The 24,029-nt window shown below is 56.7% G+C and overlaps 1 protein-coding gene across 5 annotated transcripts in view; it reads left to right on the top strand.

The window, feature by feature from the left end:
• Window positions 1–24,029, top strand: part of CDH22 (cadherin 22) — a 116,650-nt gene that overhangs the window by 54,463 nt on the left and 38,158 nt on the right. For 4 of the 5 annotated variants that reach the window (XM_074920229.1, XM_074920232.1, XM_074920231.1 and 1 more), the window contains 3 exons: window positions 7,504–8,453; window positions 13,131–13,425; window positions 23,787–23,906. In XM_074920229.1, coding sequence (XP_074776330.1) covers window positions 8,229–8,453; window positions 13,131–13,425; window positions 23,787–23,906 — 640 coding nt within the window. In that variant the 5' untranslated portion in view covers window positions 7,504–8,228. Of the gene's footprint in view, window positions 1–7,503; window positions 8,454–13,130; window positions 13,426–20,277; window positions 20,366–23,786; window positions 23,907–24,029 lie in introns of those variants that run through there. The other variant, XM_074920234.1, reaches the window with a different exon arrangement.

The raw sequence follows: 24,029 nt of genomic DNA, 5'->3' as shown, positions 1-24,029 counted from the left end.
AAACTTGAAACAACTTTAAAAGAAAGGAGAAAATGGGTGTTTAGTCATAGTCCTGAGTATTTATGTAGGTAGAAGTTCCTCTAGAAAAACAACTTTACCTGGATTGTGTGCAGGTTTATCTGAGAGAAGCAGCAGAGGAAGAAGTCCCCTTCCGGGAGAGTAATTCCAAGGCAACGGAAAGAGGAAACCCAGAGATTTACTTCAAGAACAAGCTTTACTAAACTTTTACTGAATAAAATGGGCTTTCTGCCCTGTTGTCAAAGCTGAGGCTAGGGTGACATTAGTGAGAAAACTTGATTTTTATCATTATGTGCCTGTCTTCTGTGCTCTATATCAGGGCTGGAGACTTGCTGAAAGGCAGATTGCTATCAACCATTGCTTTGCACAGTCTAGACCTGCACTTGGGATATGTTCATCCAGTAACTGTGGTTACCCAAGCCTTTCACTGTATAAGTAAGAATAAAAGTAATTTAAATATCCTCTTTCAAAAGCCTCTACAGTTTTGAATCCCTTGGCCACTTATCACCAGCATTTGTATGCACTGTGATGCTGTGTGTCATCCAGATCGATATCTCTAGCCATCTCTTACTTGATTGGCAAAATGTGCTGAGATTCTGGAGAGGGCACTGGATTAGAGTATGCCTTCTGCCAGTGCCTGTCAGGAGAGGGATGCTAGGGAGGTTCCAGAGCTTGCGGTGGTGAAAACTGGTCTAGCTTACAGTTGCTGTCTGTGGCACCACAGTATTCTGACTCGTCGTCCAGCTTTGTTGTATCCAAACATGGGGCCTTCAACGCCACGTCACTGATGGGATCTGCTGTGGGAGGGGAACTTGCAGTGCGGTGGCTCTGATCGTAACTGGTCTTGATGCGAGTGGGCATCCCACACTGCTTTCACCAGTGCTGCTGTCCCTCACCAAATTAGCAATGCATGTTAATGTATTCCAGCCAAAGACACTTGTTTATGGTGGCTGTGGGTGCTACAGTGGTGTGGAGGGAACAGCAACCAGGTTGTGGTGTTGGTCCCTGGTGTGGTAAGTCTGCAGAGCACTCCCTGCGGGGCTGAGGGCTGGATGCTCTGACTATTGGGGGTGATCATAAAATGCCTCTTGGATGCTAGGAAGGAGCTGTGGGAAGTTATGGGGATATAGGTGTGTGCTTGGCCGTGGTGCAGTGGTCCAGGGTTGGTGTGGACCTGGGGTGCACTGTCAGAGGCAGTGTGTGGGATGCTGGATGCTTGCATGTGCCACACTTGTGATGTGGCCTAGTCTGGGGTTGGTAGCATCTTATGTCTGCCAGGATTGCCTCCTCCCTCGTCTCTGGATTTCAGGAAGTTCGTAAAAGAAAAAAAAAGTACCTTTGCCTCATCTTGTCTTACAATATCTGGTAGAGAAAGTGAGCTCCAGAGAGCCTGAGTTCATGTCTTAGCCCTAGGCCTGGAGATTATGAACTGTCTTAAAGCTCTGCAACAGCTTTGCCATGCTTGTGTTACCGCCACACAGAGATACTGGAAGCACACTCTGGCCAGCCTGTTCCTGCTCCCGGGAAGGGAAGCATTAAGCCGATGTGAATTCTGTTTAATGGGAGGAGACGTGGTTACACACCATGTGCTGCACGGTAACTGTACTGCAGAGGAATTGCTGTTGAAGTAACTGCAGGCCTTTTGCTGCCCCGTCTCCCCGTGAGGTCTGTCTGAGGCTGGGCTTGGCGCTGCCTGCGCTCCTGGTGGGAGGCGGGTGGGCTCCCTGTGGATGCAGACTGAGCTGGCATGAGGCTGGTCCCCAGAGCTGCTGTGGGGCTCGCACATGGCCTTGGCTGTTCCTTTACGGCTGACACAGCCAGCATGTGTGCATGGTGCTGGGCCCGGTGCTCAGCCTCGGAGCTCCCAGGCAAAAGCACGCTGGGGTTGGGAGGTGCTGGGCAGAGAATGGAGGGGCCTGGCTGGTGCTGGAGGTCTGCCCCGCTGTTTGGAGAGGGTCTCTAGTTAGGCTTGCATGTCTGGGGAAGGAGCTGGTGTGAAGCTGTGCTCTTCTTGCCGCTCTAACAATGAGGCATGTCTGCCTGCTCGCCGGGGAGCCTGGCAGGAGCTTTGGCGCGTCTGACTCTTGTCCTGGGTCATCTCCAAAGATGCTGTAGTCCTGCCTGTTGGAAGCAGCACTGCAAACCACTGACAAGGCTGTGTCTGTGCTCTATGTACATCTCCAACCTGCCTCTTGCATCTCCCTGTGCTGTTCTCTCCTCCCTCCCTGTATAGCAGCTGTGCTCAGTGCCAAAGCTGACAGAACACTGCTGGACTGGCTTCCTTGTGACTGCGGTGAGGTACCAGCTGCAGGCCCCAAGATGCAGGCGTGCCGCAGCTCTCCCCCAGCCCCCTTTGTCATTGCATTGTCTGCCCTTGGAAAGCCGGGGGAGAGTGCGGTGTGAGGAGCAACTGTCCAGCAGCACGAGGGCCCACAAGCTCCCTGTTCTCAGCCGTGAGGTTGGGCTTCTGCATGCAAGTGCTGGAAGCAGCTGCCAGCCCCTCCCTGGAGACCGTCCCTGCTGCGCTGCTGTCTGCTGCTTCCATGTCTCTGTTGGGCAACGGTCTGCAGCCAGGTAACTCACACTGCCAGTTGGAGCTCATTCTGCGAGGCTAAATGAGCAGTGAGGGCCGTGCCCAGGAGCACGGTGGTCAGGACTGAGCTATTGCCTCTGACCAGCGACCTTCCTGCTGCAGCCTCCGTTTCCTTGTGTCCTTTGGGGCTTGGGTATGCCATGGAAGAGCAGGCAGAGGCCCAAGCCTGAGGGAGATCCTGTCTTGTGCTTGGTATTTGTTCTGTGGCCCTGCCTTCCCGAGGGTGGCACAAGCAGTGCTGTATTTAACAGTGCCTCTTGCCTTATTCTTCAGCAGCTTTTGTAGCATCCTTGTGACTGTTCCGAACAGACAGAGTAGTTCTGAGGCTGGTGCAGGCAGTTTGTGCAGCTCTGCCGGGCAGTGCTGAGGAGCCAAGGCAGTGCATGCAGGCCTGCGTTAGGTCAGGCAGCAAGCTGGGCTGGAGGAGGGAGGGCTTGCCTTCCGCTCTGTTGCATCTGTTGTAGCTGGTGGGGAGCTCTGCATTTTCTGCTGGTTATAAGGTCCTGCCTCAGAGGAACAGCACTGGTGTGGCAGTCCTTCCACCGGAGCGGCAGGCACGGGGAGCACTGCATGAGCTCCCGGGGCACTCGTGGGGCCTCTGGTGGGCATCACCCCTCCCCGAGCTGTGGGGCACTGCTGCCCTGGCTCTGGGACTGCAGCTGTCTGGGGCAATAGTGCAGTTTGGAGGTGTAGGATTGTGATGTGTTAGGCAGTGCTATTTTTGTGCTGTTGCCTGCCTGAGTCTTCCCCCTCCCCCTGCCTGCTTTCCCCTGCATCAGCCTGCATTTGTAAAATGAAATAAATATTGACACGGACGGGATGCTATTCAATTTGTCCTGATCACTGGGCTGCGGTGAGTTCTGACAGAGCACAGTGTAAAACATAAGCTCAGGATGTAATTTCTACTGTCAACATGATGTACAGTATGGCTGTGCCAAATACACACCGACGAACTGCACAGGCTCTTGCGGGGAGGGGCTGGGTTGCACTGGTAATTGGGAAGCGAGGATGGGAGAGCAGCAGGAGAAAGGGCATCGCCCTGGGCCCAGGCTAGAGCCAGCCTGGTGTTCTGGTGTGTGCACAAAGCCTGCCCGGTTCTGTGCCCGACTGCTCCAGCCATGGGTGCTGTGCCCCTGCAGCCCCATGCTGCCGCCGGCCCGGGACACTGCGCCTGGTTCTGGCTGCTACAGCAGCAGCTCCCGCTCATTGTTTATGGCTCCGCTGCTCACGTGTGGCAGAGAGCGCTGGCACTTCCAGCTGTTGGTGAAAGGTCTTCAGTAACGTGGGGAAATGTAGGTGCTAGTTTTGGTTCCTATGCACAGGACTTTCTGTGGTGCTTTGCAGCCCTGGGATGCTTTGAATCCTGCTGCTGCGAGGGCACAAGCAGGACTTGAGGCTCTTGGGTCCGCTGCCTCTGGAAGAGGTCTGTGATGTGACAGCCAGAAAGAAAGGGGTGCACAGTGAGAAAACATGACACTGACCCTAGCTGTGGCCTTAATGAACCTGTGACAGAAGAGAAATGGGCTGGGAATTCATGGGTGGAGGAGAAGAATCCAGTTTGTGGCAATGAGCCTCGCCACAGGTGTGGGTGGGTGTTTCTGGTGGCTCTGGGCATGGAGGGCTGGAGCTCGCAGTCGGTTTTGTAGCTGGGCTTTGCAGTCCGGGACCTGAGCATCTCAGCGCACATCAAGGCAGGTCGGGTTGCGCCATCTCTGTTGCTGCCCACGGCGAGAACACGCAGATGGCTCAGCTGAGCGCAGCTGAACCTCGGACACGGGACACAGCCACCAGCAGACCACACCAGTTCAGACGTGGTAGTACGAGGAGAAATCTGTTCAATGTAAAAAGCACCATAATGGCTGAGACTCTGAACACGGGGGTTGTGGTTCCTACAGCAATGACAGCCCAGCCTGTGTGCGCTCAGCGGGACCCTCCTCTCGGTGCAGGAGCTGCTCTGTGGAGAGCTGGGATGCAACAGGGCTGAGCAAGTTGCCTTGGGAACTGTGGGCCAGCTCGTCGCCCAGCCTGGAGCAGCGCTGCTGGAGCTGTGCTCGCCCACTGCGGCATCTTCTGCCCTTGCTTTCTCTTTGCCTTGCTTTAGTGGGTGCATTTTAGTTGTTGCTTTACTGGTTTACTGATACTGTTTAGGATTTAGCCACTTCCATTTATATGCTGTAACTCTGGCAAGGCTGAAACTAAAGATGCAGCGCCATCCCTGCGTGCATGCAGGGCTGGCTCCAGAGGTGGCTCGGGTAGTCGGGTCATGGAGGAGATCAGCAGCTTGCCGCTGCCACTCAGATGTGAAATGGAGCGATGAGGGGAATGTGGGAAGCTCCTCCTGCCCTCACGGAGCCAGTGTTGATGCTGTCTGTCGGCTGTGTGCCCTGAGCGCTGTGTGCTGGAGGCAGCTGGGGCAGCGTGCTGCCGTCCTGCCAGCTCTGTCAGGGCCCTGGCATCCTGACGTTGCTCGTGGTGCCTGGGTTTGCACTGCTGGGCTGGCTTGCTTTCAGCCTCCCTGCATGTTCAGGAGGTCTTCAGTGCTTGCAGAACTGTTCTCTGGCAGTGGCATTGCTACCTTCTCAAGGCTTCTGGCAGGGCTCCATAAACCCGTGTGGAGTAGCCTGAGTGGCAAGGGGAGGGTGTCAGGGTGGGCAGGGGGGAGACCAGCAGCTGGTGGCAGCCTCTCCCCAAGGCTCTGTAGGCCTTGAACATGTGCAGATGGACTATTTGTTCTGGCAGTTGCATTTACCAGGTACAACCTATTTTGTACTCTGACTTTGGGTGCATCTGGAGGCGTTGCCTGCAGAAGTGCTGTAGAGTGGCAAGGGCAGAGATGCTGGACAGGACATTCTCCTGCACTCACTGTTTGCCCTGGGCGCTGGCCTGGAGCTCTTGCTCTGGCACAGCTTGTGCTCTTCAGTTTATTGACATCTCTTGCTGTCTGGAGAACTTACTCCAAAATAGCCACAGATTTCCCATATGTGAGGAATTGGAGAGATGCTGTTTGTGGCAGTTGCGCACTATCTCTTATGTGTATCTTCTCTACATCCATGTAAGCATCATAAACCAGGTGTGTACGTGTCCTGTTATTGTCACTGGGAGTGTCTGGCTCTGAAGCCTGAGCTCTGTTGCTCCAGAGCAGGATCTTTATAGCTGTGTTTGATCAATGGAGGCTGCAGTTACTTCACCCTGTAAGAATTCTAACAATGGTAAGGAATTACTCAGTCCATCACCCATCTACAGGCCAGCTTGCCCCCCTAGTGTACTCTCCAGTGTTAAATAGTTTGATGTTTGATAGGGGCTCTCATCAGATTGGCAAGAGTAGCTGGCCCCTCAGGAGTGGTGGCAGGAATGGCTTCGGCGTGGGGAGGCGTGACTGCAGGAGGGAGCCGTGCCATTGCCAGTAACCTTGCATGGCTGTGCAGAGATGTCTTCATAACAAACGCTCTGGCAAGGAAGAGGGGTGGGGAGGAATGTTAGTGCTTCTGGACCGTGATTGCTAACATAAAAATACACGGGAGACCCCGTGTTCTTTGGAGCGTGAAGTGCACAGGGCTTGCACGTGTGATGGCTGGTGTGCAGGTGTGCGCGGAATATAGCATATGTACACCCAAATGAGGCACAAATAGGGACAGGAGCGTGCTAGTGTGTATGAGTGCTGTTAGTTGTGTGTGGGATGGAACAAGAGCGTGAGCCCTCATGTGTGAATAGATTTGTGCATGCTGCATGGCACACTGCTGTGAGCCATGAGCAGGCAGTGCGGACGGGTGCCTGGCACTAAGGCCCTGTGCTTCTCAGTAGGTGTTTGTCCAGGCTGGCAAATGCAGAAGTGACAGTGCAGCTCACCAGATGCTTTGGGAAACTGCCCTGTTGGTGCAGCCACACCAGGGGAATGGCAAGTGCAAGGAAGAGCTAGGGAAACACTTGTGAGCTGCTCCTGCTCTGAACTGCTTGGGGCTGTTTAGAATCACGCAGGGGGCTGTGCAGAGCACATTCCAGTTTCCCTTCTGCAGGGAGTAGATGGATATCTAGTCCAGGACTGTCCCTCTTTCCATTCATCCTCTTCCTCCTCCAATTTAGAGTAACAGATGACAGGAGATTAATTCTGCAAACCAGTGAAGATGTGTGTGTTTCATGAGTAGTTCTGGCTGTGACTGGTGGTGTAGAGCTCTGGTGGAAGCTCAGGGCGTTGGTGCAGGGACATGGATGCTGCACACCCATCCCTGTCTTCTCCACTGAAGACAGCCTAGCCTTGGCCATGGGTCTCATGTCTTTATCCTTAGTGCCTTGCAGGTGGCTTGAAGCATACTCCAGATCCCTTTCTGTTAGCTTTAAAGTCAGCCAGGTGGCAAGTCCTTGAACAGATGCTGTTCCCCTGGCCCATGGCTGCAGAAGTGAGATGTCAGGAAAACTTCTGCTGGAAAGACTAGCCACAGTGGCTGGAGAGCCAGCACTTCTCACTGTCAGGTGCTGGCATCCCCCGGCGTGAGCCTCGTTGGTGTCTGCAGGACCAGTGGGGCCTGGCCCTGGCAGGCAGAAGCAGCTGTGCAGTGCTGGGGGCTCCCTGCACATCTCCCCCCGGGGCGGGCAGCGATGAGCCCTGCAAGCAGCAGGCCTGGCTCCCCTCGGCGCCAGGGCAGCGTCCTCGGCAGCGGGGCTCCTTGGTCTCAGAGTTCCAGCTGGAGCAGATGTCCATAGCGGTGGGCACTCTGCGCTGGCTGCCCTCCCTCCTGGGGTCCCTGCTCTGGCCGGACCTGCAGAGCTGGGCATTGCTGGGGGGCACCTGGGGCAGGGCAGGGCAGGGGGGAGATGCTGACCAAGGCTGCAGGGGCAGCGTGGGGGGGCACAGTGCCCCGCTCTCACACCAGCACTAACACCTTGGCCTTTTCCAGGCTCCTGGGGATGCTGCTGGCTGCCCTGCACCTCCGTGCATGAGCCAGCAAGGATGGAAGTGACCGACATCAGCTGGGCCAGGGACCCTTCGCCAGGTACTGGGCTCTCACCCCCCTGAAGACGGGAGTTAAAGATACGCTTGCCAACCACACATGCGGCACAGGCTGCCAGACCCCTCGCACAGTAGTCCACGGCCACTGCAGGATGGGCAGACGCTGGCCACAGTGGCTCATCCTGTTAACTCCTCTGTGAAACATGTGTGGAAAAGCTTCCCTTTGCTTCCTGTGAACGACGGTTGCGGGTGCCTGTGCCCCGCGTGCTGCAGTGGAGCTCCCTGCCCGCTGGCAGGGCGGGCAGCAGGCCCTGCGTGACCCCGCTCCCCAGTGAGACCGGCAGCAGCCAACTGCAGAGCCGTGCAGCTCCATCCCCAGAGACAAATGCCAGCTGCCAGACTCTTCTCTGGAGACCCAGGAGCAGCCGGCAAGGCACCAGCACTGACTGCTCCCGCGGCAGCAGCGAACGCTCCGGGACGGCTGTTGTCACGGATGTGACCCCCGCCTGCTGGGACAGGAGCGCCGCAGCACACGGCGTGCAGCGGGGATGGGGATGCTCTGCATGGACCGGTGACCCCCATGGTGCTACTGTGGACTTTCCTCCTCCCCTTCCCTAAAGGCTGCTAATCGCCCGGCCAAACGCTACTGCTCATGCAGCCTCCCAGAGTGCGATGGCAAAGGGTCTGCAGGGCTTCTCGTGGACCATGCTGCTGCTGTTCTGCGCCATCCAGGAGCTGGGGGCCTGGGCCATGCACACAGCAGTGGAGAGCCCTGGCCTGGGGCAGCCGGGGGACCCCACGCTGCTGGCCAGTGGGCGAGTGAAGCGTGGCTGGGTCTGGAATCAATTCTTTGTAGTGGAGGAGTACACGGGCACGGAGCCGCTGTATGTGGGGAAGGTAAGGTAACGCTGCATCTCCACGGGGCAGAGCAGGGCACGCAGCAGCATGGCCAGGCCGGGCTGGGGAGAGAGGGCCAGCGCACAGACTGCTCCTGGGGCCCTGGTTAGAGAAGTGCTCTGTGGGCTGGGGTGGCAGGAGCTCGGCCCTAGCTGGGGGGTGGCCACGTTAATGTGCTTCCGGAGACTGTAGGGCAGGAGCACCCCAAAATTCACATCTGTGTTCTTTCAGTCGTGTGCTGGGTTCCCGTGGTGTTTGGGGGGGTGCGAGAAGGGCGGAGCTCAGGGTGTTGTGAGGGCAGCAGGGAAGGCTCAGCCCTGGCTCTGTGGGAGGACCTGCTGGGCAGGAGCAGATGTGCTGGGCTGGCAGGGCAGGCATCTGGTCATGCCGGTCCCCACCGTGTTCTGGGACCTTCCTGCGCTGGTGGTTGCTGCTGTAGGTGCAGCCCCGACTTCCTGAAGGTGGTTGGTTGGTCCCTGGTCCTGTAGCCCTTTGAGCGTGTGGATAATGTGCTGGGGTTTGTTTTGTGGCCCCTCCCCTGTGCCTCTCTCCTGGTCCTGGAAGAACCATGCTTGGTTGGACCTGCAGGCTACAGCGGCTCTTTCCTGGTTCATTATCTCTGTGGCTGGGGCTGGCAGAGGAGATGTCCCACTCTAGCTGTGCCACGGAAATCCTGCTCTTGTTTGTGGCCAGAGCGAGGCTGTTGCAGGGTTTATGTATCTTAGGCTGGCCTGCACAGCATGCTGTGGCAGGTGCTAGGTGTGGGTGTGCAGGGCTTGGAGGGATGCTGCGGGCCAGCACTGGTGACAGCTTTTCTGGGGCTCATGGGGAGCTGTGCCCATCGGGCCTGTACTGCAGGCACTCCTGGCTGCCGGCTGGGAACCACACTGTTACCGTGCTGCTCCCAGGGCCAGACCCTTCTGGGCTTTGCACAGGCAGTGACACCGGTGATCTTCCAGGGAGAGGCACTGGGAGGTTTTGGGCCGCTCGTAACCAGTGCATGCTGCCCACTGTGAGAAGGTGTCAGCGGTGGCAGGAGCACACTGCTGTCCCCGTGCTGGAAAAGCCCTGGTGTCCCCCCAGCAGTCTCCCTTCCCGGCAAGGGCGTGGCTCTTCGTGCTGTCCTGACTCTTGCCCTTGCTTGCACACCCTGTGGAGAGGAGTGCTGGCAAATCTGGAGGTGCTGGCAGTTGACGGAGCCTTGCAGGGCAGGACTGGGTCTGTCCTTGGGAACTCACTGCTGCCCTGGTGTGTGACCTCTTGGAGCGGCTGGGTGCGGACCTCTGCTGCCCCCACTCCTGGAGTCATGGGGCTGAAGGAGCATTTCACCTTGGGGTTGCTGGGCTTTGTCCTCTTCTGGGAGCTGTGGAGAAGCTGCCCTGTGACTCCCAGGTGTCAGGAGGATGCATTATTTGTGTAATGTTGAAGGCAGTGCCAGCTGTTGGGACCAGAGGAGCGTGTGGCAAGCAGGCTAGAGCTGCCCCTGTGGGGGCATGGGCTTTCCTCAAAGGAGAATGCCCCAGAGCTCCTGCAGCAGAGCTGTCTGATGGCCTCAGCTGTCTGGTCATGAGTCTAGAGAAGGCTTGGAAATGGGCTTCTTGGCTAGGGGCCAGCTGGGATTTCAGTGGTGATTTGTGTCCATTTCAGCAGACACTCGAAAGCTGCACTCCTCCACCACCATGCTCAATGCAGTTACAGCTAATTCACAGCTCCCCTGGGAAGCGACTCGAAGCATCAGGCCCTGTCAAACTCCAGAGGTAGCCTAGCAACCACCTCATCTCCAAAACGAACCCAGGAACCTACAACTAACCCATTTTACAGCCCCTTTCCACATCATGCACTGCATCACCCACCCTGCTCAGAATAAGCAGCAGCCTGCACTGAAAACCATTCCCTGTGAATATTGCTCCCAAGGGCTGAAAGCAGCCTGGGGCCGGGCTTTCCCCTGGGCTGGGAGAAGCTGGGGTGCTCACCTGGGGTGGCCCCCAAGTTCCCAGGGCAGTGTGCCAGCCCTGGCACAGCCTGCAGGGCCAGGAAGGTCCCCGTGGCTCCCGGCAGCGCAGCTGGGGCTTGCCCTCTCTGGATAGCTCTTGCACACCTACATGTGCTTTTTGAAGGGCCGATGCCATTTCCATAAAATCTGGGTTCTCTAGCTAATCCTTCTTCTGAACTGTAATTTCCCCTGAGGCTGCTGTCAGTTTGATGTGGATTTCTTTGGGTTTTTTAAATAGAATTACGGGGTCAGCACTAGTTACAAACTTCTGCATGTGGACAGATCTATTTTAGATAGAGGAGAGGATTAAAGGGAAAAAAGCAGATTTAATTAAGTTGCTAATATTTAAAGAAAATTGATGAACTCAGGCTTTATGAGTTGGGGCAAACAGAGTGCGCCTTTATTACGGGCTAGTTTTTATTTGATTTCCTTTCTTTTCCAGACCCAGAGTCATTTTTTATTTGTGTATCTGTCTGTTCTGCTTAATAAGGAATGTGCACCTTTGTTCACATTTAATTTTGATTTAATTATTAGTAAGTAAGTAATGGTTTCGTAAAATTTCCGATTGTAGCCTTTCAGGACAAGGAAACTATTTCCCCGTTTAGCAAACAGCAGATGGGCCTTTTGTGCACCCTCGGGCCGGCCCTGGCTGCTGCGGATGCTCGGGCCTTGGCCCGAGGGGCTGAGCCGCTGGCGGGGATCGGGAGTCCGGGTGTTCCCGGGGCTGCCGGCTGTCACGGCTGGGCTGGGAGCATCCCGGGGACGCGGGCTGGGCCTGCAGTATCTCCCCTCAGAGGTCTGTAGCCTGTTATCCGGCCCTCCCCCATTAGTTGTTGTTTAGCCAAGCAGCACAGATTTAGATCTTTTAATCTTCCTTTGTAAATCAATCTCTACAGCCCCTTGAGCCCATGCTCCATTTTTCTTCCTAGCATTCCAGTTTGCAGGGATGCTGGTGGCTGCTCTGAGCAGTCAGCGATGAGCAAATATGTAAAGAGAATGTGCTGAGAGCTCAGTGTGGTGTTGGGAAGAGGTGCCGGGTGGTTTATCTCTGGCCTAATTATTAATCCTGAGCCTGGTGCTCAGCAGAAGAATGCAGGTTTCTGTTACCTGCACCGTACAGAACCAGGTGTAGCTTTTTCATTCTGAAAAGCTTGATCTCCAGCGGAGCAGCAACGAGCACAGGGAGGATTATAGAGCGGAGGGGCAGCTCCCTCAGACCTGGGCAGAGGTTCCCTGCGGGCACCTCCCGAGCGGCTCTGCCCTGGTAGGTCTGTGGCCAAGGCACCGCGGTGGTCCCAGCACCGATCGCTAGCTGAGTGGAGGTCTCCTTCCCGGGCAAGCCTTGGGAGATGTTTCAACATGAGCAATAATATGCGAATGTTGTGTAAAATGCATTGAATTGTCTAACGCGTGGGCCCCTTACTCATGAAATAAATATATAAACTGTATCTAACAAGACAAATATAATGAAGGTGTCATAAAAAAGAGGCAGCTCTGGTATAAATTCTTGCTGGTAGAGCTGTATGTCTGAAAGGTGGATTATAGAACTGCAGTTTGGAAGATTGAATGGCCCATAAACATTTTCATATTTCATTAGCCGATTAATGGACAGCTTTTTTCTTTTTTGGGGGACACACACACACGACTTTGCTGATTCTAAGCAGGAATCGTAGGAAGCAAATGAAAGCAGCTGATGAAACCTTTCTGGGGGCCTGTCCCATTATGGATTGTCCCAATTAATGCCCATGCCGTGCTCTGTCAAGATGCATTCTGCCTGTCCAGTTACTGTTAATAGATTTCTCATAAGTGGCTGGATTGTAAAAACCTCATAACTCAGTTTAATGCCACCAAAAAAATTATCTCTGCATGTCTAGCCTGGATTCCAGTCAGCTCCTGGTCCATGGGAAGCTGCTGTTTACCCTTTCTTTTCCTAATTTCAAACACTGTCTTGATTAAAAATGGAGACTGGCTATAAAAGAATCTTCCACAGGGTCTGTTTTTCACCCTGAGTACAGGCCTGCTTTGCCATGTCTCCTGCAGACTTTGCTCGGGTGGGGGCTCTGGGTGTGATGCTGTGACGGGTTGGCCGCCCTGTTACCTTGCCCCCTAAACCTGATACAGATGTACAGCGAGGGTGTGAGCTCTCGGGCAGGGAGACTCGTCAGCACTGACTGCCCAGAGAACAGTGCGGGGCTGTGGCTGGGGCAGAGCAGGCAGATGAGGGTGGGCTTTGGGTAGAGGGGGGCAGATGCTGGTGGTGGTTTGCCGTGCGGCTGGGGAGAGGTGATCCCACACTACCTGGGTCCTTGCCCACAGGGAAGCCCCTTTCTTTGGAGTGCTGTTGAGCTGTCCTTCCCTCTTCCATCATCTCCTAAGCCCACAGTGGCGGGGTTTGTCCCTTGGTTTGTGGTGTGGGTGGGTACTGGCAGGATTTGTGATCTGCTGAGCGTATGGTGGCATAGGCAGGACTGAAGTTCCAGTTTACTGGGCCTTCCTCCACGCCCAGGCATCGTTTGGTGGTGCTCTGTGCTGCTCGCTGCTCCAGCAGTAGCAGAGGGAGCAGACAGGCACCACGCAGGGTCCTTGGGCACCTTGTGCAGAGGCTCCGCACCTGGGTGATCTCGGCCGTGGGGGCACGAGCATGGCCCCAGCCTGCTCCCATCCTCTCCCTCTTTCCCTGGCAGATCCACTCGGACTCAGATGAGGGGGACGGCTCCATCAAGTACACTATCTCCGGGGAGGGCGCAGGGACTATCTTCCTCATCGATGAGATCACGGGTGACATCCATGCCACCGAGCGCCTGGACCGGGAGCAGAAAACCTTCTACACGCTGCGGGCGCAGGCCCGTGACCGGCAGACGGACCAGCTGCTGGAGCCTGAGTCAGAGTTCATCATCAAGGTGCAGGACATCAACGACAGCGAGCCGCGCTTCCTGGAGGGGCCCTACATCGGCAGCGTGGCTGAGCTGTCCCCCATTGGTAGGTCTCCTGGGTGGGACACGGTGGGTTGGGAAGCCCCCACCTCTCTCCTGTCAAACCTCGAGCCTGCTCTACCCTGCAAACCTGCCTGCAAATCCCAGGGATTCCAGCTGAGACTAGAGCTAGGGAGCCAAGGGGAAAAATAAATAAGGTGGCTTAAGGAAAACAAGTGAATAAATCCTCTGAGCTGATTGCCAGGCTGTGGCTGAGCGCTCAGTCTCAGCCCTAAGCCGTGCCCTGGAGACGGGCTGTGGCGGTGCCAGCTGCCCACTGTGCGTTTGCCCGGGCTTTGCGCTGCTCCCTCGCTCCCAAACGCTGGGGGTGGGGGGCCGGGCCGAGCCCTTGCATGCTGAGGGGGTCACAGCTGCCTGCGGTTCAGACAAGCCCAAGCGGTGTTTCTCTCTCTCTGTGCCCCAGCCCCTCACCGTGCCGCTTTGCTGCTCCCCAGAGCCCTGTGGCTGCCCAGCCAGCCCTTGTGCATCCCCGTGCAGCACCGCCGAGCCCCCCTCATGCAGCTTCCTGCCCTCCTCCGAGGGCACAGCCGTTGTTGGCTGAGATTGGGGAAATAGTGTCCCTTGTGACAGAAGTGTGGCCTCCCCATGTTGCTGTGAGCTCGCCTGTTCCCTTGCCACCAGACATCTGCAAAGTCCATTGGTGATCAGCCTCGCCGCAGTGCCGAGTGTGCCGTGAGGGTGCAGAGCGCATCCCCTCGGGGCTGGCAGAGCGGGGCAGCACGTGCTGCGCTGTCCTGGGTGTCGGAAGGGGCGCGAGGAGGCGATGCATGAGCTGCAGTGTCACTGCCCAGCTCCTGAGCTGGCCAGTAGCAGGTTCCCGTGCTGCGGAGCACGGCTCATGGCCGTGAGAGCGGCTGGCTTGCTGCGCTGCCCGGAGCATCCCACGGTCCCCGTGCCCGCCAGGCTGTCTGCTACCCCCATCGACCAGCCAGAGCGCATGGCAGACTGCGCCTGCTGGCACACGCTGCGGGCAGGCAACTATAAATCACTGTTATCCAAAGGCTGCCTAGAGGTAGAAGACAACCTGCAAAAGACTGACTGACATCAAAGATAAGGCAGGTCACCAACGTCGAGGGTGCCAGGACGGCACAGAGCGCCGGGGGAGCGGGGCTGGGCTGCGCGAGGGCCTCGGCGGGTCCGGGGAGCTGCCGCATCCCGGCGTGCGTGGGAGGGTCTGGCTGAGCAGGCGACCTGGCGGTGGAGCGAGGGGATGGTGCTCGGGTCCGCGCTGCCGCGGGACGGAGCTCTGGCTCTCCGTGGTTCTTGGGTAGCACGTTGTGAGACTGGTGCCTGGCCTCCAGCAGGTACAAAAGTGTGGGAATTGCCCACGCCAGAGGAGCTGCTGCTGCCTGGATTTCTGTTGGTGGATGGAGAACAAGCTCTCCTGAGGCATCCCAAATTCTCCTTCCTCTTCCATTTACCTGCACAAATCCTTTCCTGAGTCAGAGGGTGACCCCTTGAACTACAGCCATGTGCTCCTGGAGAAATGAAAGACAGCATGTGGGCAGCAAAGCAGGAGGCATCCTGTTCCCAAAGGGAAGAAAGAAATTAATCTATTTTGCTTGAACAACATTTAAAAAGGAAGGAATTCTCAACTCTGAGTATTAGACAAGGATCCCAGTTCTTTGAAAATCACCAACAATTACGGAGCTGCCTGATCAGACTGATGTGAACAAGACATATCAAAGGAGACAGTTTCTATGCGAAATTGGAGATCAGAGGGAGAAAGAAACACTGTTTCACAACATGAAAGGAGGCGATTCCTGCAAATTAAAATACTCAGAAGTTAAAAGTAAAGAGAAGTGCTGTGAACAGCGTGGGCTGCGCTTCCAAGCTGCCTGTTCAGGGAGGGGAGCTGGAGCCAAGAGCCTGTTACCAGGCTGATGTCTGTCTGCCTGCGACAGCCTTGGAGCTCTGTAGCCTGGCCATCCCAGGCAGTGTCAGGGCTCCTCCATAGCCCTGGAGATGGCTCAGCCGACAGGGCAGGGATTGCTTCACCCAGTTTCTTCCAGCGGGGCCGCCACGTGGTCCCCTGCAGCGTGAATGCGGAGCTGGAGGTTATCCACGTGCTGCTGCTCCAAGTCCCCCGCTCCCTCCTGGTTCTCCCTCGGCTTGCCAGGGCTTTGCCTGGGAACAGGTAGCACAAAGGGCAGGATGGACACATCCTGTGAAAGCATAAACAGGGAAGCCTGAGGAGTGGCTTTCTCCTCAACCCACTGGGGCCCAGCAGCTGCCCTACTCCTCCACTGTGGCCCTGGTGTGGACGCAGAGGGAGACGAGGCTGGTCATGGACCTGGTGTCTGAAGTTCAGCTGTGGAAAGGGCTGAGGATGCAGAACATGGGATGCTGCCTGGGCCAGGGAGGTAAAGTTCAGGACTTTCTTGTGGGAAATACCCTGCCGGGCCCTCTTTGTGCAGGAGTGCTCCTTTTGTGGCATCAAGGCCAGGAGCTGTGATCATGGCTTTTTTTGTGGTTGGCATTGGCTGTGATGTTTGTGGTCTCTGAGCTGGACAGATGATCTCCCCTAGACCTGAGGGGTTTTGTCATAAGAGTGGTTGGGGAATGTGCCTTGCTGCCTTCCTGAATGTGGAGGGAGGTGATCCTCTGTACTGGCCAAGCAGCAGTAGGGAGGCTGGGCAGCTTGGGGAGAGCTTGGGTTGGCTGTTAATACATCAGATCAAGGTCAGAGCCTGGGGACCTGCTGGTAAATGTGCATGGTCTTGGCTCCATTTGGGTGGAGACGTTTCCCTGGATCACCCGTGTTTCTGGTTCAGCTGTGCTCTGCTGGGAAGGGGCTGGGATGGGCCCACCCTGGGGGACAGGGCTACCCTCCAGCTGGAAATTGTTTTCAGGGAGCTGCTCGTTCCCTGTCTCTGCTGCTCTGACAGCCTGAAAAGCAAAGGGTGACCCCCTTCTTCCTCTTCTGCTTTGCTTGGCCTCGCTGGGGTTTGTGCTTGGGGCTGCCCACTATCAGCCAAAAGCATAGTCCCAGCTCCCAGAGGTGGGTACTTTCCTGGGGCATAAAAAGGAGTAAAACAAATACGGTCAGATCCGCTTGGTGACAGCAGGAACAGATCAAAGGACATTATTTGCATAATGAAGGAGTACTAATTGGGAGGGAAAGTCATTTGATTTCCTAGTGTCTGAGAGGGAATAACAAATGAGAACACTGCACAGACTCTCACAGAGTAGCTGGGAGCGCTTTGCAACACACCTGCCCCTTGCTCTGTGCGGGGGCCAGGGCAGCACATTTTGGTAGTGACAGCATACATGCTGCTTGAGACTGCAAGACTAAGTCAGGGGACTAAAGGTCCCTTTGTTCCAGGATCATGTCCTAACAGTGGCCAAAGCAGATGCTTATGGAGGAGGAGCAGCACACACAGCATGTGTGATGCTCCTCTTAATACTCACACAGCCAGCAGCCAGTTTCAGCTTGGGGATTTCTTCAGCTGTGGGTGGTTTCCGTGGGTTTAGTCAGCTTGAGTGTCTGTCTTCCATGAACTCATCCAGATTCACTATAAACCTCTCCAAAGGGAAAGGAAAGGGGGTTGCTACTGCTGTCTGATGGAGCAAGAATAGCAGATGCAAGATGGTCAGACAGGTACAGCCAGGGCCTGGGATTCGTAAGAGGCAGAGGTGGTGCTTGGAGCTAACCCCAGCCCGTGGAGCCAGGCCGAGCACGTGCCGTGGTCCCGGAGAAGTCAGCGTGTTCTACACGCAGCGCACAGGCCCGAGGCTGGCGCTGGGCTCCTGTGCTTGGAGGAGGCACACCCAGAGCGGAGGCTGAGCCAACAGCCTTGTCTGGGCTCCCTTGGCGTGGCAGGTCCAGCTGCAAGAGCAGGTTTCAAATGACTTCTCTCCAGAAACCTCATCTCGTCGGGGGCTGCTGGGGCATCAGGAGAAACGGCGCAGCTGCTGAGGGCTGTTTTGCAGGCAGCAGGGCACAGAGCGCTGCCGGGGTGCAGAGGAGGCAGGTTTGACCCGGGGCTGTGCGGGGCTGGCCGGGGAGGCAGCTGGAGCTGCAGCAGAGCCCAGAGGGAGCTGGGCCTTGTCCTGCCGCAGGGCTGCCGGGGGCAGTGCCCTGGGTCCCCGAGGAGGGCAGGGGCTGGTGGTGCTGCCTGGGCGTGCTCTTGCCGCTCACCCTGTGCCCACTGCCGGGTCAGGCCAGGCGGTTGCCCGTGAGCCACCCGGGGAGCCGTCTGTCTGCAGGATGGGGCCCAAGCTGCAAACCCTGTTGCAGCCCTACTGCTGTCCTGTCCCCTCAGCGAGAAACTGTGGGCTCAGAGCTTTCAGGCTGGTCTGCTCTGGGGCTTGGCCTCCGCGCAGGAACCCCGGTTCAGATCGCTCCATAGTGCCTGAGTTGAGCAGAGTCTAGCACCAAAGGAAGAGACCTGCAGCTGCAGAAGAAGGTAGGATGGGACCCAGCTAAGTGCCTGGGAGCTGCAGGAGCTTCACCTTGTAACAGGAGATGCTAAAATTAGCTGTATTTTGGGCTCTCTTCCTGAGCTCCCTGGGGTGTCCTTAACAGCTGTCTGCTGCACACAAGCATGAGCCCAAATCCAGCACACGGTGCCTCCTGCCAGACAACTCTGCGGGTTGCAGGGTGGGTGTTGGAGCCCAGAGCTCACTTCTGGGCTGTTCGGGCAGCTCAGAGCCTGGGGTGAGGGGTGTGCTAGGAAACGTGCATCCTTTCATTAGGACCTCACTCTTCTCTCAGTGCATTCTGTTCTCCTGATTTCTCTGTGTAGCACCAAATCCAGATTAGAGATGATTTGGCTGTACATATAGAAACTTGGGGTCAAGCCCTGACTCTAGCACAAAGCTGGCTGAATGCAGAAGTGATTATTGTGAAGAGAAATTGCTTAATCTCCATGCTGGAAGCAGAGAAAAATACTTTGTTTAACATGCAGCCAGAACACTTGCAGGCAGTCTGATTTTTTTTTTTTTGTTTGTTTTTTTTCCCTTGATAGAGAGTGCTCAGAAGACCTGTGTGCATCTCAAAGCTGCTGGGGCAGCAAGCAGCTGGGAGCTGGGGCTTGTGCTGCCTGATAGTCCTCAGCGAGGCTGCCCCTTCCCCTTCTGCACTGTGCACTTGGCCGTGGCGCGGGCTCTGAGCCCCCTGTCCTCCTGCACAGCTGAGCACTGCCTACACCCTCTCATCCAGCCCGCGTGTGCTAAGCCCCTCAGGGAGCCTGTGCCTCCTTAGTTCAGTGCTTTGGTTTGTCCCCCAAGACACCACGTTTACCTGCTGGGTGCCTTGGGCAGGGGGTTTCTCGGGCCACACACCCCAAAGGATGTTTCCATAGTTGTGTGTTTGAGTGATGCCACCACGGCCGGGTTACCTCATTCGGGCTTCTCCTGCTGGGTGCGAGGGCTCTGCAGTGAATCTCCTGGGTCAGATTTGGCTTTCTACCAAGTCAGGATGATCCCGAGATTGCAAGAAACTCGCTTCTCCTCCAGTAATTTTTAAGCTCCTCTGTTTTCTTCCCTGATGTCCCGCTTCCTTGGTTTTGGGGTGCATCAGCTACTGCATGTATTGGGGCAAAATGAAAGCTGTAAATTGTTTATAAAATCTCAGCTGCCCTCCACCCCCACAGCAGCCGGGTGGCTGAGATGGGAGTGCTGCACTCTGGCATCAGTCCAGGGCGTGTAGCTTTGCATTACAAAGCACTCCTCCCAGGCATATTCTGCAGGGCTGAGATGGCCATGTGCTGTCCTGGAGCTGGCTGGATCTGCACGGAAAGGTGTCTGAGTGTGGGTAGGGAGTTATCCCTTGGGCCCAGTCAGAGCTGGAGGGGCAGGCTGCGGCCTCAGAGCTGGGCTGGAGAGTGGCTGGAGGCTCCTGCCTCCACCAGGGAAGGGTTGAAGGCTGCTGTGAGGAGGGGCAGTTGGATGTAGCAGGTGTTGGCTTTTCCTGCTCCCTGTTTGCAGGCCTGGAGCCCTACCTGTGCTCCTGTCCTGGGGAAGTGACAGGCCCCGCAGCTGGCATGTGGATTCAGTGCAGGGGTTCCTTACTCTTGGGAGTGTTTGGAGTTTGCCTGTTGCCATTTCTTTTAGCTAAATGTGTTTGGAGCGAGTGGTCTGGAGCCGTTGGCTGTCTGTGTGCAGGCGGGTGGCACCGCCCAGGAGGCTGAAACCGGCCCCAGAGGCTCTGGGTCCTGCGGGGAAGGTGGCGATAGCTGCCAGGACAGGGCTGCCATTGAAATTTGTATTTCCCAGGTGCCCTGCAGAGCCTTCCATCCCAGCGAAGGCACTAGCGGCCGTTTGCCAGAACGGCTCTGCGCGGGGGCAGCTGCGGGGGCTGAGCCCTGCGCTCACCACCGCAGCAGGAAAGGGCCTGGCAGGGAAATGGCTCCTCAGTCCCGCCAGCTCCCGGGGACATCGCCGGGCACCTTCCGGTGCTGGGTGCTGGCAGCCCCCTGCGCTGCTGATCCCAGCTCCCCGCTGGGTGCACAGAGACAGGATTAATCTCCCTGGCCTGTAGAGTCAAGGGCTGGTTGACGTCCCTGGCAGGTCTCCAGGACGGCTCAGGATGTGGAGCCGGGACGGCCCGGGCAGGGCCCGCGCAGCCAGAGGGCGGCAGCCAGCCACGCCGGCGTCCCCTCCCGCGCCCAGCCCTGCGGGCTCTGGGCCAGCCGGGTGCCCTGTGCCCAGCGTGGGCTGCGGGGAGGACTGCTCTGAAGTGAGGGTCTTGGCCCCCCTTTCCTCTGGGGGGAAATGCAATTTGTTTCATCTACTGTGCCAGATCACATCTTTGCAGCAGGAGAGTAAGCAATGGACTCTGACTCATTAATTTTTATGTAAAATTGTTGGTTTCCGCAGGTTCTGCAGGGTGAGCTGGCCAGGGGAGGAGCTGAGGTCTTTATCTCGTTTTACACGTCTAATTATCTCTCTGGATACGGATTCAGGTTTCCTGGTTATGAGAGGTGGGTTATACAGTGGATGATGGATGTTTAGATTTTATTTATCGTATCTTTTATGGCTAAGGCACATGCTAGAAAACTAAATAAAAGTTGTACATGCTGTACTTACTGGCTGTGGACAGTGCTGTGCTTGGAGAGCAGGGGCTAATGTCAGAGCAGGAGTGGGGGCCAGCGTCCCTGGGCTTGTCTGCGCAGCAAGGAGGGGGTCAGGTTAAACTGAATTCGAGACCTTTGCTCTTCACATTGAGGGGTGGAAAAGGGGTGAGTGGTTAAGAGGTCATGCTGGGAGTGTGGGGCTCCTCCATTCCTGCTGTCCTGTCAGTGACCTTGAGCAGGCTGCGCTGCATCTTTGAGAGTAGAAGTCAAGGCCAGCAGGGGGTTGGTGTTCCCCACCTGCCTGTTGTTTGCAGTTAGTGAGGTGCTGTGAGAGCAGGTGGGGAAGGGCAGAGCCTTCATCACCTCCAGGGCTGCTGGCTCTGGCCTGGCGGTGCCCCCCGTGCTGCTCGCTCTCCCCTCGCGCTGGAGGGGACAGGCTGGTCCCAGACATGGGGCTCGCGCCGGGGGCCCGGCAGCCTGGACCTGCAGCCCTGGGGGGCAGGAGCCTTCTGTGCCACAGCTGCAGCCCGTTTGTTTGGGGCACGGCTTACAACAGAGGAGCAAACCCCACCTCTTGGTGGGCGCGGATCCTGCCTTCCCACCCGACTCTGGCACTGGGCAGTTGGAGCCCGCAGGTAAATTCTGGAGCGCGAGGAGCGCGGCTGTCGATGGGGATGGGTGAGCAGGTGAACGGTGCGGCTGAAGAGAAGCAGCATGAGGGGCAGAGCCTGATACGAACTTGTAGTGGCCAGCCCCCCTCTTTAATGATCACTGGGCTGGCACCCGTGGGGTGACAGCTCTGGGGTGGCTGCAGCGTAGTCCCTGGGGCACCAGCTCAGACTGCACCTGCGCAGCCCCGACACAGGTTATACCGTAAACGGGACAAGCGCAGGCAAGTAACTGATGGGCTCGAGCGTGTGTGGGTGAGTGTTGGGTCTCCTAAGCCTTTGCCTCTGAGGTGCCCAGGCGGGAGCAAGTGGTCCTTGGAGCGTGGGGTGTTTGTGCAAGGTCAGCAGGCTCTGCCTGTGGCGATGATGGGTGCAGGAGCAGGTGCTGCTGTGGACACAGGACCCTCAGCTGGTTGCTGCCGGGGCAGGTGCTGCTTCTGGTGATTCTCAGGCTTTGGCACCTCCAGCACCCCTAGCAGGGCTTCTCTGCTGCAGCTGGGAGAGGGGTGCTTGGAGACCTTCCCTTCTCCAATCCCTCGCTTGGATTTCTGCAGGAGCTTCCCACGGGAACATGCCAGGGTGCCCAAGGGGCTGTGTGGGGGCTGGCGTGGGGTGATCTGCCTTGGCTCGCGCCTGGTGAAGGAGTTGTGTGATTGGTGGGTGAGGGGAGCAGGAGGCAGGACAGACCCTTTCAAGAAAATGAAGCAAGAGCATATTTTAAACAGTTGTTTGCAAGGCAGGGAGCTCGGTTGCTGTGGTGTAATCTGGACGTGCCTGGCAGGGATGCACCATAACTTCACTGGAGACAGCAAAGCATAAATAAGTCGACTCAAGCTAGCTTGTTGCTGAAGACTGATGAGGGGGATTCTCATGTTATCAGCAGAGCTGCAGCTCTGAAAAGACAGCCAGGGAGAATGTAAAGCAACCATGGTAACTGCTCATTTTCTTCAGTGAACACCCTTTCCAGGAGATCAGAAGTGAACTGGTCTGGGGGAGTGTGTGAATCCCTGCTGCTCGCAGCAGCACTGCTGTCTCTGCTGTCTCGCCTCCGGCCCATGTCCAGGCTGGGCTGGTGCAGAAGCGCCCTGGGTGCCTGGCTTGCCTGCGAGCGGTGGGCTGGTGGTCTCCTGACAGAGGAAGAGGAAGGCATCAGAGACTGGAGCTCCTCATCCTCCATCTGGATGGTTCCAGCTTCGTTTCTGCCTGCTGTGACATGGGAACAGGCTGCTTCTGACTTCGTGTGTACCTCTGGTGTTTGGGACTGTAATGGCTCTAGGCTCGGATGCTGACAACTAGAAGCAAGCCTGGCTCTGGGCTATTCCTGACATGAGTATAGCCGGGATCAGCCTGTGAGATCGTCTTTGCAGCATATGCATGGATGCTCTGCGGAGCAGAAGGGTTTCTGGACCAGAGTGTGGTACCTCCCGTCCTCAGCTTGGTGCACAGCAGCCCTAAGAGGTGCGTGAGGCAGAGCAGAGCTGCTGGATGCAGCAGTGTGAGCTGTGCAGTCTGGGCTGGTCTTGTGCCCTGGAGTCATCTCTGAAGCAAAACCTACCTTTTAACTGCAATCATTGCTGGGGGATCTTGTCCGTTACAAATTACCAGCTTCTCTGTCAGCCTCGTCAGCTCTCGGCCTTGGCAGTACCTTGCAGCAGGGAGTTTCCCGGTTGGTTTGACCTTTCTTATGAGTAGCTCAGGGCTTTTCTCCCCATCCTGCACCTCATCCCACCAGAGAGGTGACCGGTGCCAGTGCATGACCGCTGGGGCAGGGATGCTCTGAGTCTGGTGCTAGAGGTGGAGCTGGGTAGCCTGTCCTCCCAGGTCTTCGGTCACGCTGCCTCCGTTCACAGAGTGTCTGTAGGCAGGATGAGCCTTCCCCTCCTTCCTCACTTCTGTTGTCTCTGTTGATCTCAGCCCCTTTGCTGCTAGCCCCATTCTCATGTCCTGAGTCCTGCTTTTGTGAAATTGAACATGATGTCAAATTAAAGCCATCACAGGGACAGTTGGAGTGAAGCACCCAGTTTAATGAGGCAGCATTGAAAATCAATAACTTAACGGCAGACATTTGATGGACTTTTATCCAATTTATAGTCCTCCTGCCCTGCTACGTGTAGAGCATGAGGACGTGGTGCTGTGTCTGGCTCTGGGCAAGCAAAAGCCTTTCCTTTGCCCTGGCTGTCATCTCTTTGCAGGTCTGTCTGCTGCAGATATGTGGTGCTGCAGCATGAACCAGGCCCTGGCTGGGAGGTCCCTTTGCGGGCTGGCGGTGACCCAGTTGTCCAGTGCTGACAGGAAAGGGGCAGATGTGGTAACGTCTGGTCCCCAGGTCCTTCCCAGATGGTCCAGCAGAAGTCTGCTGGGAGAAGAGCTCCCAGATGTTCAGACCAGTGATCTGGGGAGCAGGTCCTGCCTAGACAGCAGCCCCGAGGTGTGACCCAAGATCTGGTCCCTCCTGCCACTCAGTGTCTGCAGTCCTGGCTCTTGGGCTTTCCTGGGAGGCAGTGCTGCCTTTGCACCCAACTGTTCTTGTTTCCTTCAGCACGTATGAGTGATCAGCGTTGGCCCCTATTCTCTCTTCTGCCAGCCCCTGGCCCTGAGGTTTGCTTTGCTCTTCTCGCCTCCTCCCTGACTTTTTGTTTTCCTCCTTGTCCCTGCTTCAGGCACCTCTGTGATGCAGGTGATGGCATCTGATGCTGACGACCCCACGTATGGGAGCAGTGCCCGGGTAGTCTACAGTGTACTGGAGGGCGAGCAGCACTTTACTGTGGACAGTAAAACAGGTGAGCAGCACCCGGCCGGGCCGGGCCATTGCGTGGGTCGCCAGGAGGCCAGACCGCAGCCAGCACCCTGTGTCTGTTAGTGCTTGCACCTCCGTGCTGGCCACTGACGCTGGGTGCCCGTGC

This window comes from Athene noctua, chromosome 16 (genome assembly GCF_965140245.1).
Source record: "Athene noctua chromosome 16, bAthNoc1.hap1.1, whole genome shotgun sequence".
In the NCBI taxonomy this organism is placed as follows: domain Eukaryota; kingdom Metazoa; phylum Chordata; class Aves; order Strigiformes; family Strigidae; genus Athene; species Athene noctua.
The sequence above is the reverse complement of the archived record's forward strand: the minus strand, read 5'-3'. Positions and strand labels throughout refer to the sequence as shown.